The sequence below is a fragment of the Perca flavescens genome, chromosome 23 (genome assembly GCF_004354835.1).
Source record: "Perca flavescens isolate YP-PL-M2 chromosome 23, PFLA_1.0, whole genome shotgun sequence".
NCBI lineage: Eukaryota > Metazoa > Chordata > Actinopteri > Perciformes > Percidae > Perca > Perca flavescens.
Genome location: NC_041353.1, coordinates 19,648,345 through 19,665,018, shown reverse-complemented (window position 1 = coordinate 19,665,018; position 16,674 = coordinate 19,648,345). Strand labels below are relative to the sequence as shown.

Sequence of the window (16,674 nt, the reverse complement as noted above, 5' to 3'; positions counted from 1 at the left end):
CACTCTTGGCTGGAAACATCTACAGCTCATAAATTACCAGAAATCTAGACCCAGCAACCCCCCCTCCCTCTCCCCTCCAGCCTTTTACCAGTTACTGCCATGTGTGAATGTGTGCCTGGCAGAGTTTGTGCATGCATGCTAATGTTTTTAACAAGCGTACACTGACACACACACACACACACACACACACTCCTTCTCGTCCTGCAGGGTGTCTGGCGGAGAGCTGTTTGACCGAATCGTGGAAAAAGGTTTCTACACGGAGAAGGATGCGAGCACGCTGATCCGACAAGTCCTGGACGCTGTGAACTACCTGCACAAGATGGGCATTGTACACCGAGACCTGAAGGTACTGTAAGACAGACAGACAGACAGACAGACACACACACACACACGCACACTTTAGAGATGCTCACAAGTCTCTGAGCTAGCATCCAATTTGACTTGGATGCTGCGTGTGAGCTAGAGTCCACATATTTAGCATTCAGCGCTTCTTTTGTCTGGGCCTTGTCGTCTGAAGTTTTTAAAGCCAAAGTTTCCGATGAATTTCACAGCAGCTGCCGGTGCGGTCAACATGTTTGTTGTCCTCGCGTGCGGCCGCGCGCAGCAGATACGTTACGCATCATGTGTTACATAGGTAGGTTTGTAAGTTACGGTCAGCTCATCAGACATTTCCTAAAAATAAAGATTGTTCACAAGTCCCGCATCTCGAGGTTGAATCTGAAGTCTTTTGAGGACGAGTCTTAAGTCAAGTCTGAAGTCAATGTGTGTGTGCGACTCAAATTCAACTCCAGTCCCCGTCTCTGAGACACACACACAGACACACACACAAAAACACTCCCCACATTTTAAAACCACACAAGCGGTTCATTCTCACTTGACAGCCGATGACTTACTGGAGCAATAAGAGCACTGTCTCGACACATGCAGTGAATTGTGGGTTAGCGCTGCGCGTGCCGGCTGTTAGAAGTGAGGGGATTGGTCAGAGCAACCCCCATAAAAGAGGGTTGTGCCTGTCACTTTCTTTTAAAGGTCCCATGGCATGAAAATTTCACTTTATGAGGTTTTTTAACATTAATAGAGTTCCCCCAGCCTGTCTATGGTCCCCCAGTGGCTAGAAATGGTGATAGGTGTAAACCGAGCCCTGGGTATCCTGCTCTGCCTTTGAGAAAATGAAAGCTCAGATGGGCCGATCTGGAATCTTCTCCTTATGAGGTCATAAGGAGCAAGGTTACCTCCCCTTTCTCTGCTTTGCCTGCCCAGAGAATTTGGTCCACCCATGCGAGAGAGACATTATGGCTTTCAAACGAGAAAAGGGGCAGTTGGTCAAGGCCACACCCCCACCCTCCACCTTGCCCCCCCTCTCTCCTCCTCAATAGCTACAGACACAGAAATAGTACATACTAAGGAAAGCTCATTGTGGGACTGGCTCTAGTGGCTGTAGTTCTGCACCAAAGCTGAATTTCGGGAAAGAGACTTCAGATACAGTATTAGGGGATCACTAAGGTCTATATAAAAGCATCCAAAGAGCACCATGTCATGGGACCTTTAAAGTTGTATAAATATTAGCGGCTCCGAAAAAAAAAAAAAAAAAAAAAAAGACTCTGACCGAAACAACCCTAAATTTAAAACCCATGAAACCCTCAAAAATCAAAACACTTGGTTCTCACTCTCATTCTCTGTCTCCTTCCTCCAGCCTGAGAACTTGCTGTATTTTAATCCCCAAGACGAGTCAAAGATCATGATCAGCGACTTTGGTCTTTCCAAGATGGAGGGCAGCGGTGATGTCATGTCCACTGCCTGCGGCACGCCGGGATATGTGGGTAAGTTAGTCAGTCTTCCCTGGCCTCCAACAGTCCTCTACTTCTTTTTTTGTTTCCCCTTGAACAAAGTCATCACACTCGAGTGTCCTGGAAACAGTTGGAGAAAACTCAAAAAAAACTTCTCTGAAGAGACAATTAACTAAGTGGTTACGTCCGTCCCTTAAGCTTTCCATTCCTGCACGGCACACACATGTGATGGTGTTTCGACAATCTTTTTTTGAAACAATGGGTCCTTGATTTGTAGACAGAGGTAGACAGAAGCAGGTTTTTGTGCTCATCCTATCGGTGTCGCGGTTTGGCGATGGCGGTCACAGCTCCCACTGGTTTTTATGTCTCATTACGTCACTACACGATGAACTGAGCTGTCTCTTTGGATTCCGGCAGGCGTTGATCCAACAAAACACATGAAAAATTCAAAGAGCGCATGTTGTTCCCATCTGACACCATTCATGTTTCCCATTCACACACTTACACACGCTCAGCAATCTGGCTCGTTACCCCCCGTAGAGTCAACATGAAGCCGAACAAAACTGGTGCGTGTGTGCGTGTGCGTGCGCGTGCTTGCGGGCGAGTGTGTCTGTGTGTGTGTGTGTGTGTGTTGTTATAAGAGACAGATGTTCAGTGTTAACAGCGCACACGCTTCCATGTTGGAGCACAAACAGACTGGTTGTTCTGACAAACAGCATACAAACTGTCATAAACAAATCTGTCATAGAAATACAGACAGACAAAAAAAAAAATTTCAATTTAATGTTGAACTTGAAAATTGATTTTCTATTGCCGCCACTAGGTCAACTTTACTACACCCAGCTGGAGTTCATGTTGTGTAACAGTTCAATATTTATAGTACAGGGCTCTCAAGCATTGGGCGTGAGACACACGCATTTCAACCCGTTCACACGCTCACACGCCACACCTTGTATTTCTCACGCAGAGAAATTACCAGGATAACGCCCACCAAGTTGCGCCGCTATTTTTAACAGTGGAACAGGTAGAGGAATCAAGTGAGTCCCCCATAGAGTTCAGAACGCCCTGCCACCATCCGCGGCGCTACCCTTGGTCATTTTAGCTTCGGGCCCGCCCATTTTGACCCATCTAGCAGTTCATCCAATAAGCAGCCTGAGGAAAGCTTTGAGTGAAAGCTTCTCAGCCAATCAGCGGCTTCTACCCGCCTGCCCACAGGCTGCGTCGTCACCAGCAAGTGATCCAATGAAATGAATGACGTTTTTGCGCAAGCTTTTCAAGCAAGCTCACTGAGACAGACACAGAGTGTAGCTATTAGCTAGCTAATATGAAACGCAAAGCGAAGCAAAGCAGCTTGTTTTCATCTATATTCAGCAAGAAACACTCCAAGGAGCAGGAGGAGGACATTTTAAGTAACGCGGTTACAAGTGACGATTTACCATCCTGCTCGGCCGCCCTCGCCCCATCAAGTCCTCCCGTAGCCACACCGTCACACCAGCAAGGCAAGTAGTGTCTTAACGTTATTAGTGTCTGGCTGTCTGAATGAAGGGGGAACCTGAATACATTTGGCTTATTTTAATTGGCCCATCCAGTTTTCTGGAGGCCCACCTACAATCAAAATCCTGGCGCCGCTAGTGCCTGCCACGCACAAGCTGAGTGAGTGCGGATTTCAAGTTCTTGACTTTCGCCGCTGTTTGTGACTTTGCCTGAGATTGAGTGACAAGTGTACTCGGTGTACTCATTGACATAGGGTGTACTCGCCCTGTTGTTTATCTGGTTGCCATGACTTGGCGGGTGATGACGTCCTGTCACTGTTCCAGTTGAGGGGAGAGAGAGCGGATGACAGTTGGCTTGAGTTCAGTAGAGCACACGGCTCTGTAGAGTTGTAGAATTATGACTTTATATACTACATGTACATAGGAACAGGAAACCCTGTTGTGTGTCTGCCCTATTTCTGATACTGTGGCGGCAGAAATCAACATAGAGGAAACACTGGGTAGCTTTTATTATTATTATTATTATTATTATTATTATTATTATTATTATTATAGCTACATGTTGAATCGGCTGCAGGGCTACTCTGACAGTTTTATATTTTTATAAAGATACCCATCTTAGGCCTACCAATAATACTCTTATAACAGTACCCATAATAATTTGGAATATTTTTAGTTTTTTATTTCCTTTTATTTTTACTGCACAACCTCCCGGGCTCCATTGTGAAAACCTTTGGCCTAGGCTATTTCATTATATTGTATCCAGACAATTGATAGTATTAATTATTGCACGCACACACACACACACACACACACACACACACACAAAGACATACTGAATTAATTTGCATGACTCTTTGCAGAGAAACTCAGATTTACAGATCTGTCGATTAAATCAACTAATCGATTAGTCGATACAATTGAATGAGTGTTAGTCGACTAAGAATTTCTTCAATCGAACACAGGCCTACATTTATGTCATTTATCAGATCATACTCCGTCCCCACCCAAACCCTTGCCGCCAAAATCTCACTCTGAACTCTGTTCAAAACTTGAGAGCCCTGATAGTAGTTTTAGTTAAATCAGCTTCTCATAAAATGCCTGCTTTTTTTTTTTCTTTTTTTTATCTTTTGAGATTTGACTTGAACAAAAACCACAGATCATAATGAGTCAGATATGCACATGTGGAGGCAAAACACACCAGTGTTGTAGTCATTACCAAGACCAGAGTGTATCGAGACGGAGACTTTGAGGGGTTGAGACTGAGACAAGACCAAGACCAAGACCAGACTAAACAACTGAAACATACAGTATATACACAACTTGCCAATATGTATAGCTAATATTCCCTAAATCCTTTTGGGTGAGGGGTAAAGAGTTTTCTGAAGAGTTTTGGTACAGAGAGGCAGATTGATAACATCAGCCAGCTAGCTTTGCTAGCATCACTTACACTTAGCTCACCTTTCTTTATGCTTCCTTACTTAGTGCAGATAAAAATGTGAGGTGGTCCCAGCTGTCTCAGTCAGCATTGCAGAATTTACACACTGCTGTGTGTTTTCTTTTCGCCTCTGAAAACGATTCTTTCTAAAAAAAAACTCCGGCCAGAGTGGAGATTTTGGAAAACTTTGTTTGCACGTTTGCATGTAAACTGCGACAAACGGAGGTTTAGGCAGCCGAGGAAGTGAGGAAGAGAAGAGAGAGGAAGTGATCTGTTACTGTTGTTGCTATTTCCGGGATTCTGATTGGTTAACGTGAGCTTGAGCTTCTCGTTACACTGCCACCTACAGGTTTGGCGTGCTCTTGACTGCATATATACATGGGTACGTGTAAACAACTATCACTAAATTGCACAGGCAATTTAGTGATAGCCCTGCAGCTGTGGTCTTGACCGGTCTTGAATTAAAACCCAGAGTCCTCTTCATCTGAGACTGAGACAAGACCAAGTAAAAAGACCGAGACCTTCAAAAAGTAGTCTTGAGACCAAGACCGGTCTCGGGTATTACAACACAATTACAACATTATGTGACTCAGCTATATATATATATACTGTATAAAAGCAGCCCTGGAACCTACACTACATTTTACTCCTGTATACCACAATGCAATGCGGTCGTGTTTTCCGGGAGGAGAAGAAAAAGCAGAAAGGACCCGCAAAAACGGGCTTTCATTTCTAAACAGTGGAAATGTGACATGCAACGTATATGCAACTTTCCTGAGTTTGTTTCAGGGACGTACTGCCTCCTTCATAAAAATAACCAGCGCATCTGCTGACGCAGTGATGTTTAGAAATATTCAGTGTAGTGCCCTAAATCTCGTTGGGTCGTTCCCTATATAGTTCACTGTTCCATAAACACTACATTGGGAATAGTGAGTGAGGGAATGAGGTTTCGAACAGAGCTATTATTATCTTGAGCGTGGGGTCAGATCAGGGGTCAGAGGTTGCTGGGATGCAGAGCGTGCGAGGTGGCAGAGAGGAAGGCACGCACAAACTGTCTGTCGCATGTCTGACGGGTCTGTGATGTGACACATTCTGGCACAACACAATGAACAGCAACAGCAGTTTGTTTGGGAATACCAGAACCACTAAAAACAGTCCAAACAGTCCAACTCGAAGATGATGAGGTCCCTCCCAGAGTCTGACAGGCGATTTGTAGAGCATGCCGTGTAGAACTACCAAAGTAATGATTGAATTATCAGAATCAGAAAAGGGCTTATTCTCAAAATAAGTTACACTTACAAGGTTGGTGCATACATAAACAAACATATTAAACATTAATATGAAATAAACAAAAAATACAAAAACAAATATATACAAAATAGCTGTTTAACAAAAGAAAAAGGAGGCTCAATGGATTAAGTGCAGAATGTGTAGAAAAATATATATAGTATGTGCAATTGGCAGGTGGATTGTCCAGGATGGAGGTCAGTGGCGGTTCTAGGAAGTGGCCAAGGGTGGCCAGTGCCCCGTAATATTAAGCCTCGACCCCCCTTATGGCCCCCCTAACTGTGGCAAATATTTTCATACATTTTTAACCCCACCTATATCCCCAAAGAGGGGATGTTATTCACGTGCAGTGATAAATTAAATGTAGGTTTACACTGAATGAGTATTCTTGTGTTCATGTTAAATGTGTAGCGTTAGTCCTTTTGTAGAACCAAACCTACGGAGGGTTGGTGGTTTGTTACACGTGTGCTTAGTATATTTGCTACCCCTAAAATCGCAGGTGGCCTCAGCCTGGCCCCTCCATTTCAAATGGTCTAGAACTGCCCACTGATGGAAGTCAATGCAAAGTATAGTGACTAGGGGGTATGAGGAACTATATATAGTGTCAAAACATATCAGATTACTACCATACTGCATTTACATCCTTTTTGACCCTGAACTCAGTTTGTAAAGTAGTGAGCATCAGGCACAATGACCTCAGTGTGCAAAAATGTCCTAATTCTGATTCCCGAAAACACAACACACACCTTCCCAATGAGTCAGGGTCGATCTATAAACAAAGCTCTGATTCAGCACATGTGCGCAAAGTTTATGTTTTGCCAGATAAGATTGGTATTTCTTCATATCTTGCTGTGTGTGTGTGTGTGTGTGTGTGTGTGTGTGTGTGTGTGTGTGTGTGTGTGTACGGTTGCCAAATCTATTTCGATCCAGCTGTGTGTGTGTCTGTGTGTGTGTATGTTATGGTGAGCTCACTGTTGTCAGTAATTTGCTCTGTCCGAGGCTAATGAGTCGCAGGGGAAGGTCAGGCCAGGTCTGTCTGCCGTACAAAGACCAAGATCAGAGAAAACAACAGAGAAGAAGATTTTACAAAAGAGCTGAAAGAAAAAAATTGTTTCTTTTGTATCGCTTCTTCCGATTTGACTCCACCGATCTCCCCATAGTAAAACAATGGCACAGCCAGCGCAGAGCGGTTTTACCGCTGATCATGTGTAGGCGGCTGAAAAGATAAATATAGTCACTAAATCATGACTTCATTGCTTTGTTTGGGTTTTTTTAATTTAGGTCTTTTTCATATCAGTTACACTTCTTGCAGCCGTGAGAACCTGTACCTCCCGCAGACGATTTCCCACCATTAACCACACTGACGTGTGATTTTAATTTGGAAAGACGGCGAGAGTCTGCACATTGTCTCTGTATTCAGGCTCATAAAACAGCTACATTTCCATGTAAAAATCACGCGGGAGTTTTAACTGGACCTCAAGCTGACAAGAAAGGAATATGCTCCCAGTAACACATTCCCAATTTAAGCTCAGTTCTCCAAGCACCGGGCTACTGCAACATGGAGTGACATTAGGCTCGTTTCGAGATAGGCCAGGCCTGCGCCAAATTGCTCAACGGCGATCGCTGACGGTCAGATTTCTGTCCGACCTGATTCCCGAATTGCTCTGACGTCATGCACACGTGGGCAAGGATAACCTCACGAGATCAATGCGGCCACAGTTTTTCCACCGACTGCCAGACCCAGGGCATGATGGGGAAACGCCTGGCTGTCAGGCAAGCTCATACATGGGTCTGGTAACATCTGAATACATCAGAATTGGACCAAACAGGATGTGAGTGTTTCTGTGACTTCCTGTTCAGAGTGAAGGCTGCCTGAAACGGCTGGAAACTGTCCGAATTGACCGCAGCGTTTTGTCACCGCCCACTGCTGCTGCTGCCTGCTCCCGTCCACTTTACAGGCCAGGCGCAGCTCATCTCGAACGAGCCTATTAGTACATTAGTAGCAAAAGCAAGCGACTGAGGCCCTCCATTTTTTTTCTTTCTTTCAGCTCCAGAGGTTCTTGCCCAGAAGCCGTACAGTAAGGCGGTGGACTGCTGGTCCATTGGAGTGATTGCCTACATCCTGTAAGTACCAACTGCTCTTCTTTGGGTTACATCACACTGTACAGCAAGTGGTTTCATCCAGGCAGCCTGACTGATCACCAACACGTTCAGTTGGTGTCAGGCGGTGTTATAGCCAAGAGCACCTAACTTCACCTAACTTGACTCATTCCAAACTAGGAATGAGTCAAGTTATTGGTTGCGCTTCCAATCACAGTAATTAATAATCACAGTTAACACATAAATCAGGCGATGCACAGGCAATTTAGGGATTTCCCTGCTGCTGTGGTCTTAAAATCAAATCCAGAGTCCTCTTCATCCGAGACCAGAGACGAGGCCGAGTAAAAAATGCGGTCAATTCTGAGAACCGGTCTGGAGTACTACAACACTGGTGTTAGGTTCACAGTTTACACGAGTTTCTCACTAGGAGCCACATTAACACCTCATGTCAGATGTGGCCACACGCAGTTTCTTTCTACCGACTGCAAGACCCAGAGCATGATGGGAAGCGCCTGTCTCTGAGCTGATCTAACAGCTGATTGGTTCAGGATTGACTCAACAATAAGAAGTTTTACGTAAACTTATGGATTTATATATTTATATATATATACTGTATATAACTTCATATATATACTTATGTATTATAATCAAGTTGGCTGAACACATGGCAGAGTTCTGCTACTATCTTTTGCTGCGAAGGGCCAATTAGCCAGAACAAGTGGAAAGACCTATGTGATTGCGGGGTTAGTGTAACTAATTGTGAGGTTGTACGCTAATAGAAATGAATAATATCCATTAATTTAGTCTTAAATCAATTGAATAGACTTTTTACACAGCAACAACATTTAACTTGTCATAGCAAGGACAGCACAGCTGTTACTAATAACATTAACAATGGATCTGTTCTGTTCAAGTGTCTCATATCACAGTAATATCCACAAATGCACAAATGAAGATGTGTATTCTCGACACCAGTTTAGTACTTGAGAGATCCAGCTGTGTGAATTTGTGCACGGAAATGTACAAATGTGAATTTTAGTTTGTTTTGCGCACAAATATTTAGACACTGTCCAATTTTTGTTTCACTTCACAAAACCTTATTTACATTTGCAAATCTTATAAAATTGGAAACACACACAACTTAACTCCTCATTATTTTCATTAAGCTAAGTAGCATCAATTTGTTATGCTCTAGCAACTGCAATCAAAGTTTGCAATGCTAATAAACGCTAATGTGTGCATGGAGCCTTCTGCCCTCAAAGGTAGCTGAACTTGAAACACTTTCGTTGGTCCCACGTGTGTGTGTATTTGTTGATTTTTCTCTGTGTGTGTGTGTGTGTGTGTGTGCCGTCATCAGGGCCAGATGGAGCTCTGTGTAATGCCCTTGTATGGGCATGGAGCTGCAGGCTAGATTTCTTTTTCTCTGCTTTTTGTTTTTCTTCTGCTGTGTCCCCCCCACCTCTTACCACCACACACACACACACACACACACACACTTTTTGTGTGTGTGTGTGTGTGTGTGTGTGTGTGTGCACGTGTTTCAGTGTGCATGAACAATAAAACCTCCAACATCCGTGTGCTAAGCTTACTGTTATGTGCATAAGGTCGTTTTACTGTGTGTGTGTGTGTGTGTGTGTGTGTGTGTGTGTGTGTGTGTGTGTGTGTGTGTGTGTGTGTGTGTGTGTGTGTGTGTGTGTTGCTGACTCTTGTTGCAAAGATAGGTAGGTAGGAAGGTAGGTAGGTAGGTAGGAAGGTAGGTGGATGGATGGATGGATGAATAGATTTTGTCATTCAACTGTACATACAGAATGCACATATGAACGAGTTTGACAGCACATAAATATTAATATTGCACAAATTGAAAGGTGTAAGCCTACTGGCTTTATGTCAGCACATCTGATCTATATCTGTTTAATAATCAGTTAATGACTACCTCACACCTCCACACGGGGATCAAAACCAGCTATCACAGTATGGTACACAACGGCCAACTACAGCAGGGCACTCTGCAAAGGGTTCTCATTGTCTCTCTCTCTCTCTCTCTCTGTCTCGCGGCCTTCTTTTTCTATTATGTACATTGGTGAATTTTTGGTGTCACTTTTTATGTCTGTGAACCACATGTTAAACTAATCTTTTTCTAAGAAAGTGGATGAAATTAGGTTTTGGTGCAGCTGCCGTCTTAGTGGAGTGTGTGTGTGTGTGTGTGTGTGTGTGTGTGTGTGTGTGTGTGTGTGTGTGCGTGTGTGTGTGGGGGGGGGGGGGGGGGGGGTGAAAGAGAGAAAGAGCAGCTCCCTGCTGGCAATTAGCACAATTAGCGTTGGGATTCAGACCATGTTAGCTTTTAGCTGCTGCTCAGGTGGAAAGATCACATCAGGTAATTAGCCATGATAATCACCTGGGATCTGTGTGTGTGTGTGTGTGTGTGTGTGTGTGTGTGTGTGTGTGTGTGTGTGTGTGTGTGTGTGTGTGTGTGTGTGTGTGTGTGTTTTCAGTTGGATGGATGGTGAGTGACGGCTGAGTCTCCAACCAAAAGGGAAGCATCTTATGACACCACGCAAACACTTAGTTTCTTCCTGATGTGTGTGTTCGAACGTGTGTGTGTGTGTGTGTCTGTGTGTGTCTGTTGTGAGTGGGTTTAATGGAGTGGAGGGTTGGCTGAGTGACAGATGAGTCTGTAACTAAATGAGAAGCCAGAAAAACAAACGGAAAGCCTTACTTTCCTCACGGCAGGCAGACTCCTTCTTCCTTTCTTCCCGGTGTGTTTTGCTTTTATTCCGTTTGTGTGTGTGTGTCTGGGTATTGATGGAGAACGGCATTTTAATGAGTTTTTATCAGAATCTCTTGGTGCATCCAGAACTTTAGTAATGAGGTGCGGATGATGTTTTTGGTTGAGCAGCAGCTCAGCTGTTGGTTCAGTTGGCTCATTATGGAGAATCAGACTGGAGCCTGAAGCTTCAGTTAGCACTGAGAACCAGTTATCTAATGTTCACCCGATTAAGATGATACAGCCAACTACTGCCAGGACTACGAATAAAAAGAGGCTGTCACATTAACTCCTGCTGGACCAACATGACTTTGTCCCCTGCAATAAATACAGGCAAGGAAACCATTAACAAACGGACACAATTTGCCAGATACTGATACAAACCCCATGAATGGCAGATATATGCAAATTGCATGCAGTTAACTGTTTTATAGAGATGTAGAGACAAAAAACCTGAACACATTTTATTCATGTATACCGGTGGTTATAATATGGTTGGAATCATTAATTTAGACAGCGATATTTTATAAATGATAACATGATCATATGTTCACATTAATATTCTACTAAAGGTCAATATAAAGTAATATAATTTTGCCAAAGCCTTATCCAGGGCTATGGGTGTTCATGATATATTGTTATCACTCTTATCAACAAGTCATCAGAATGAGTAAATTAATGTACTGTAGGGCTGCATTCATTAATGAATATGTCCATTACTTTAACGTATAATTGTTTAGTCTCTCATACTGGAACAAACTTTCCAGAGCCAGAGCTAACAACTTAAAATAACTTGTTTTGTCCAACTAATGATAATACCACTAATCGTTTCAGCCCTAAATGAATGACTTAATAAATTAGCAAATGAATAAATGATTTAATGACCATTAATAGATAAAGCAATCAGTAAATGAACTTATTTTGTACAGCATGAAATGACTGAAGTGAGTTAGCAAATGACTCGATGACTGATTGAGGAATAGACTAAATGAAAGAAGTAATGAACGAATGAACGGTTGACTGAGTACGTGTCTTGTCTGCAGGCTGTGTGGTTACCCTCCGTTCTACGATGAAAACGACTCCAAGCTGTTCGAACAGATCCTGAAAGCCGACTACGAGTTTGACGCACCCTACTGGGACGACATATCAGACTCAGGTTAGTCTTCTTCCTCCTCCGCCACCTTCTTCTTTCTCTGATTCCTTGACCATTTTCCCTTCCTCCTCCTCCGTCCACCACACATGGCACATATGGACCACACAGCACCTCTCCATCACGGCCTGACAGCATCTGCCTGGAATGAATGTATTTGTGTGTGTGTGTGTGTGTGTGTGTGTGTGTGTGTGTGTGTGTGTGTGTGTGTGTGTGTGTGTGTGTGTGTGTGTGTGTGTGTGTGTGTGTGTGTGTGTGTGAAGTGAGAAACACACTCACACAGAATGTCATACACAGGCTAACAAAAAGGCATAACATCTATACAGATATTAATTTACAGTCAGAAATGTTAACAGGGAGTGTGTGTGTGTGTGTGTGTGTGTGTGTGTGTGCGTGTGTGTGTCTCGATGGGGATAAAATAGCATGTATGTGCTGTCAGGTAAAGCCGTGTTTTCAAAAGTGTCAGGTTTCCTCTTGAAGCAAAGATAGCAAAACAGATGGAAATCTCCCAAACCATAGTTACGTGGGTTTTTGCAGATTTCTGCTATTTTGTAAGAAATAAAATCAATGAATCCATTTTTGGGTGTTTTCATTTTTTCCATCTTAACTGAAGATGCAGCTCTATTTGTGGTGACACGTTACAACCATTGTAACCCACTGAAACCCAAACTCAAATAGATATTGACTACGTTTACAAGCAGCCAATAACCTGTTCAAAACCGGAATATTAGCAATAACCCGGTCGCGCACGGCCATGTAAACACCGGCAAAAACACAAATATGCTCATATTCCTGTTTTTAAAAACCCGAAAATGATCCCTGGGTTACCCCTTTTCTAACCCGAAATTTTGGTCATGTAAACGCGTATCGGCATATCCCCATCAAAAGGAACATTGATTTGTGTTCTGCGCATGTTCTATTCACAAGGAATCTTGGTCTTTTTAGTAGAGGAACTTCTTGTATGCGCCAGAAAACCTGTGCGCAGTATACCGGAAGTAAACAAGAAGTAGAGGTAAACATGGCGAGAAGCAGCACAGCACCACACTTTTGGAGCGAGGAGGAAACCAATTTCTTCATTAGTGTGGTGAAAACCATGGATATAATATCTTTTGTTGAAGGCAGAAAGTACCGAGATAGTGAGATTTATAAGAAGGTGACCGAAAAGTTACGCGAAAGTCCAGACGCTAACCGTGCGTCGCCGTTTACATCAGGATATTGCCAATTGATTACAAATTCTATGTATACAGGAGTAACTCTCTCTGCTCACGCATGTAAACGGGTTATTCCGAATGTTTCAGAAACCTGAATAGCGACCTTAACCGACCATAACCCGAAAATTGACAGCTTGTAAACATAGTCACAGTTGTCAAACTAAAGATCTTTTTACCGTGTTAGGGGATGACAGTGTCACCACTGTGGTCCAGACTGAAATATCTCAACAACTATTGATGGACTGACATAAAATGTTACACAGACAGCGTTGTTTCCCAGAGTATATGATTCTTAGTGACTTCAGTGATCCCCTGACTTTTTCCTTTAGCGCCACCGTGAGGTTCACATTTGGGCTTTTGAGTGAAATGTCTTAACAGCTATTGGATGGATTAAACCATTACCTGCTTTCACACATTCAATTCAGCATCATCATCAAGTTGAAATTTTGATTGTTTATGAAAAACACCTGCAAAACTAATTATATATGGTATAATGAGCCGTAAGGCTGTTTTATGCTTCTGCGTCAACTCCAGGCGTAGCTACGGCGTCACTCCTACGGCGTCACTCCTACGGCGTCGTGACCCTTTAGGAGTTCTGCGTCAGGGTTGGTTTGCATCGCGGTGCATTTCACCGCCATAACGCTAGGGGGTGATGAGTCTGAGGTTATTTGCGAGGTGTCTGCCAGCCAGTTTATGTTACGTTAGCAAGCAAACTTTAGCACAACTGCCCACAAAGTACTGCTTGATGGCGAAGTGCTAATTTCAAAACGTTACTGACATAATAGACACTTTGCAAACGGATAACCCCGTCATTGTAACCAAAATATGTCCGAGTTTATTTGCGAAGCTTATGTCAGTGAACTAGCATGTTGCTACTCCCCACAGTAGGCTGCTTGAAACACCGACTATGAACACACAGGACCAGTTGACCAATCACAGTCCTTGCAGTCTGCGTCACCTACACGCAAAGTTACAAAGTTTTGGAGGTGCACGTCGAGCTACAGCTAATTAGCAAATTGTAGCATGCTAACACACTATGTTCATACGATGAGCACAGTAAACATTATACCTGCTAACCATCAGCATTGTCTTTGGGAGCATGTTAGCATGATTACAAGGTTTTCAGCAGACGCCAACAACAGCAACATTTGCACAAGCAATTCAAACTGACTGAAACATCAAAGATTATTTGTTATGTGTGTCAGAAATATATTTTTTAAGCCAGAATACACAGAGTTTCCATAGGGTTTTAAAAAGTCTAAAAACCACTAAAATATCAAAATCAAAATTGTAGGCTATAAAAAGTCTTAAAGTATTGTGTTCTAGGTCTTACATAACTTTGAACAATTCTTACATTTTCCCATGTCCATGTAACGCTACCCCTATAGCTTATTGAAATGTGTTTTTTTTTTTTTTTATTCCATGGTGTTGTAGTTCTTTCTTTCGCTAGTCCAACTTGCTACATATGTACAGGTTATTATTACTATGTGTCGCTTTTTATTAAATTTTAATAATTTTATTTATGTTGCAAGCACTTTTGTGACTCTGCATTTTGTTGTACTTTTATGTCGTGGTATGGGTCTTACATTTTATTAATAAAGGTCTTAAAAAGGTCTTAAAAAGTCTTAAGTTGGACTTGTTGAAACCTGCAGAAACCATGATAAAGAATTGTTTCAAAATGCTGTGTCAAGTTGGTATGGTGTTTTGTGGTCTAAAATTATTGTTTTATTGCCCTTTCAATCTTTTTTTTTTCTTTCTCCCAGCCAAGGATTTCATTGGCAGTCTGATGGAGAAAGATCCAGCCAAGCGTTTCACCTGCGATCAGGCACTCAGACACCCCTGGTGAGAAACCCTCACACAGAATGTCATACACAGACTAACAAAAAGGCATACAATCTATACAGATATTAATTTACAGTGTTAACAAAGAATGTGTGTGTGCGTGTGTGCGTGCGCGTGTGTGTATCAGGATCGCCGGGGATACGGCACTCTGCAAGAACATCCATGAGTCAGTCAGCCGACAGATCAAAAAGAACTTCGCCAAGAGCAAATGGAGGGTAAATTTAGTTTACTGCAGTTTATTCTTTGTGGTTTTGGCTCTATTGCAGCATATTACTCCAGTACGACTCCTCAAACGATTGTCTGTGTATTTAGAAGATGAATCACTCTGCAAAAGTAAAATCCGGGCCCACCACCATATGGCCAGGAGTTAACCTTCATCATCCACTTTTCCTCCTGCAGCTCTTAGAAGAAGCGTGAATAACCTGCAGCCTCCAAAAATATTCCTGTCTCTTTAAGAACTGCTCCTCACACAGTATGCCATTTCCAGCTCTGGGTGTTAATGGCACATCCAGCTTGTGTAATATTTAAACCTCACATGTTTTTAATCCAAGATAAACTGCAACAGAAGACACTATCATGTTATTTGTGCACTAGTTCATCAAAAGCAGATTCTGGTCTGCAACCTCAAAGCCATTATGAAATGAAAAATCACCTTTTTTGATCTTTTCAATGACGTAATATCCTTAATAATCCTTAATATGATCCCCTGCTGCTCCACAGTACATTGATAGTACGGAGACCTCATCCTAAACTAAAAGATAAAAATAAAACCATCACAGAGAAGTTCTGCACCTTCCCGCCACTCAACTGATATTCATGTCACACAACATCTTATTTTAGAGACACGTAATAAAAGATGCTGTTGAAATGTAAAAAAAAAAAAAAAAATTAATCTTCCCATTTCCTACCTCTCTCCAGCAAGCGTTCAATGCCACCGCCGTGGTTCGGCACATGAGGCGGCTGCAACTTGGCAGCAGCATGGGGAGCAGCGTGGACGCCTCTAACCCACCGACCAGGCCGAGCCAGACGCAGAGGCCGGCCCAGAGCCAGAGCCAGAGCCAGGCGGGCCAGAACCAGCCAGCTCAGAGCCAAAACACCGGCCAGGCGGCGCAGAGCCAGAGCGCCAACACAGCCGCCAGCAAAAGCTCTTCCATAGACAACAACATAGCAGCTCCCCGCAAGGAATGTGAGTCAGTAGTATCAGTAGCACCAGAAAGTCAAGAGAACATATGTGTAGTACACAAAGTTAAAGAATGGATAATTGGCTAAAACCCCTCCCCTGAACCGTGATTGTCCAATCCTAGTTTAGCAAACCGCTAATAGGCACCGCAGTCCTTTCATTTGGATTTCCCCACAAGCGGAAGTGATGTGTAGAGTGATACTCTGTACGTATAAAGAGTGTGGAGGGTGGTGTGTGGAGAGTGTTTTCAAAAACAATAGTATAAATGTGGGGAACGGATTAAACAGTAGTCATGTTTCCATCTAATTGTCAAGCAAATTTTAAGTGAACTTTTAAAATGTCTGGTTTAGAGCGAATAAAGCGTAGTTTGGTTTCCAAACTGGCTCGCTAAATCAAACAGTTTAGAAGCTAAGTTCTTTGGA

The 16,674-nt window shown here is 42.9% G+C and overlaps 1 protein-coding gene across 2 annotated transcripts in view; it reads left to right on the top strand.

The window, feature by feature from the left end:
* camk1da (calcium/calmodulin-dependent protein kinase 1Da) overlaps positions 1 to 16,674 on the top strand; it is a 79,619-nt gene that overhangs the window by 59,649 nt on the left and 3,296 nt on the right. For both annotated transcript variants that reach the window (XM_028570763.1, XM_028570764.1), the window contains exons 4-10: positions 208 to 346; positions 1,694 to 1,820; positions 8,054 to 8,129; positions 11,913 to 12,025; positions 14,994 to 15,072; positions 15,200 to 15,287; positions 15,991 to 16,258. In XM_028570763.1, the coding sequence (XP_028426564.1) occupies positions 208 to 346; positions 1,694 to 1,820; positions 8,054 to 8,129; positions 11,913 to 12,025; positions 14,994 to 15,072; positions 15,200 to 15,287; positions 15,991 to 16,258 (890 nt within the window). The remainder of the gene's footprint in view (positions 1 to 207; positions 347 to 1,693; positions 1,821 to 8,053; positions 8,130 to 11,912; positions 12,026 to 14,993; positions 15,073 to 15,199; positions 15,288 to 15,990; positions 16,259 to 16,674) is intronic.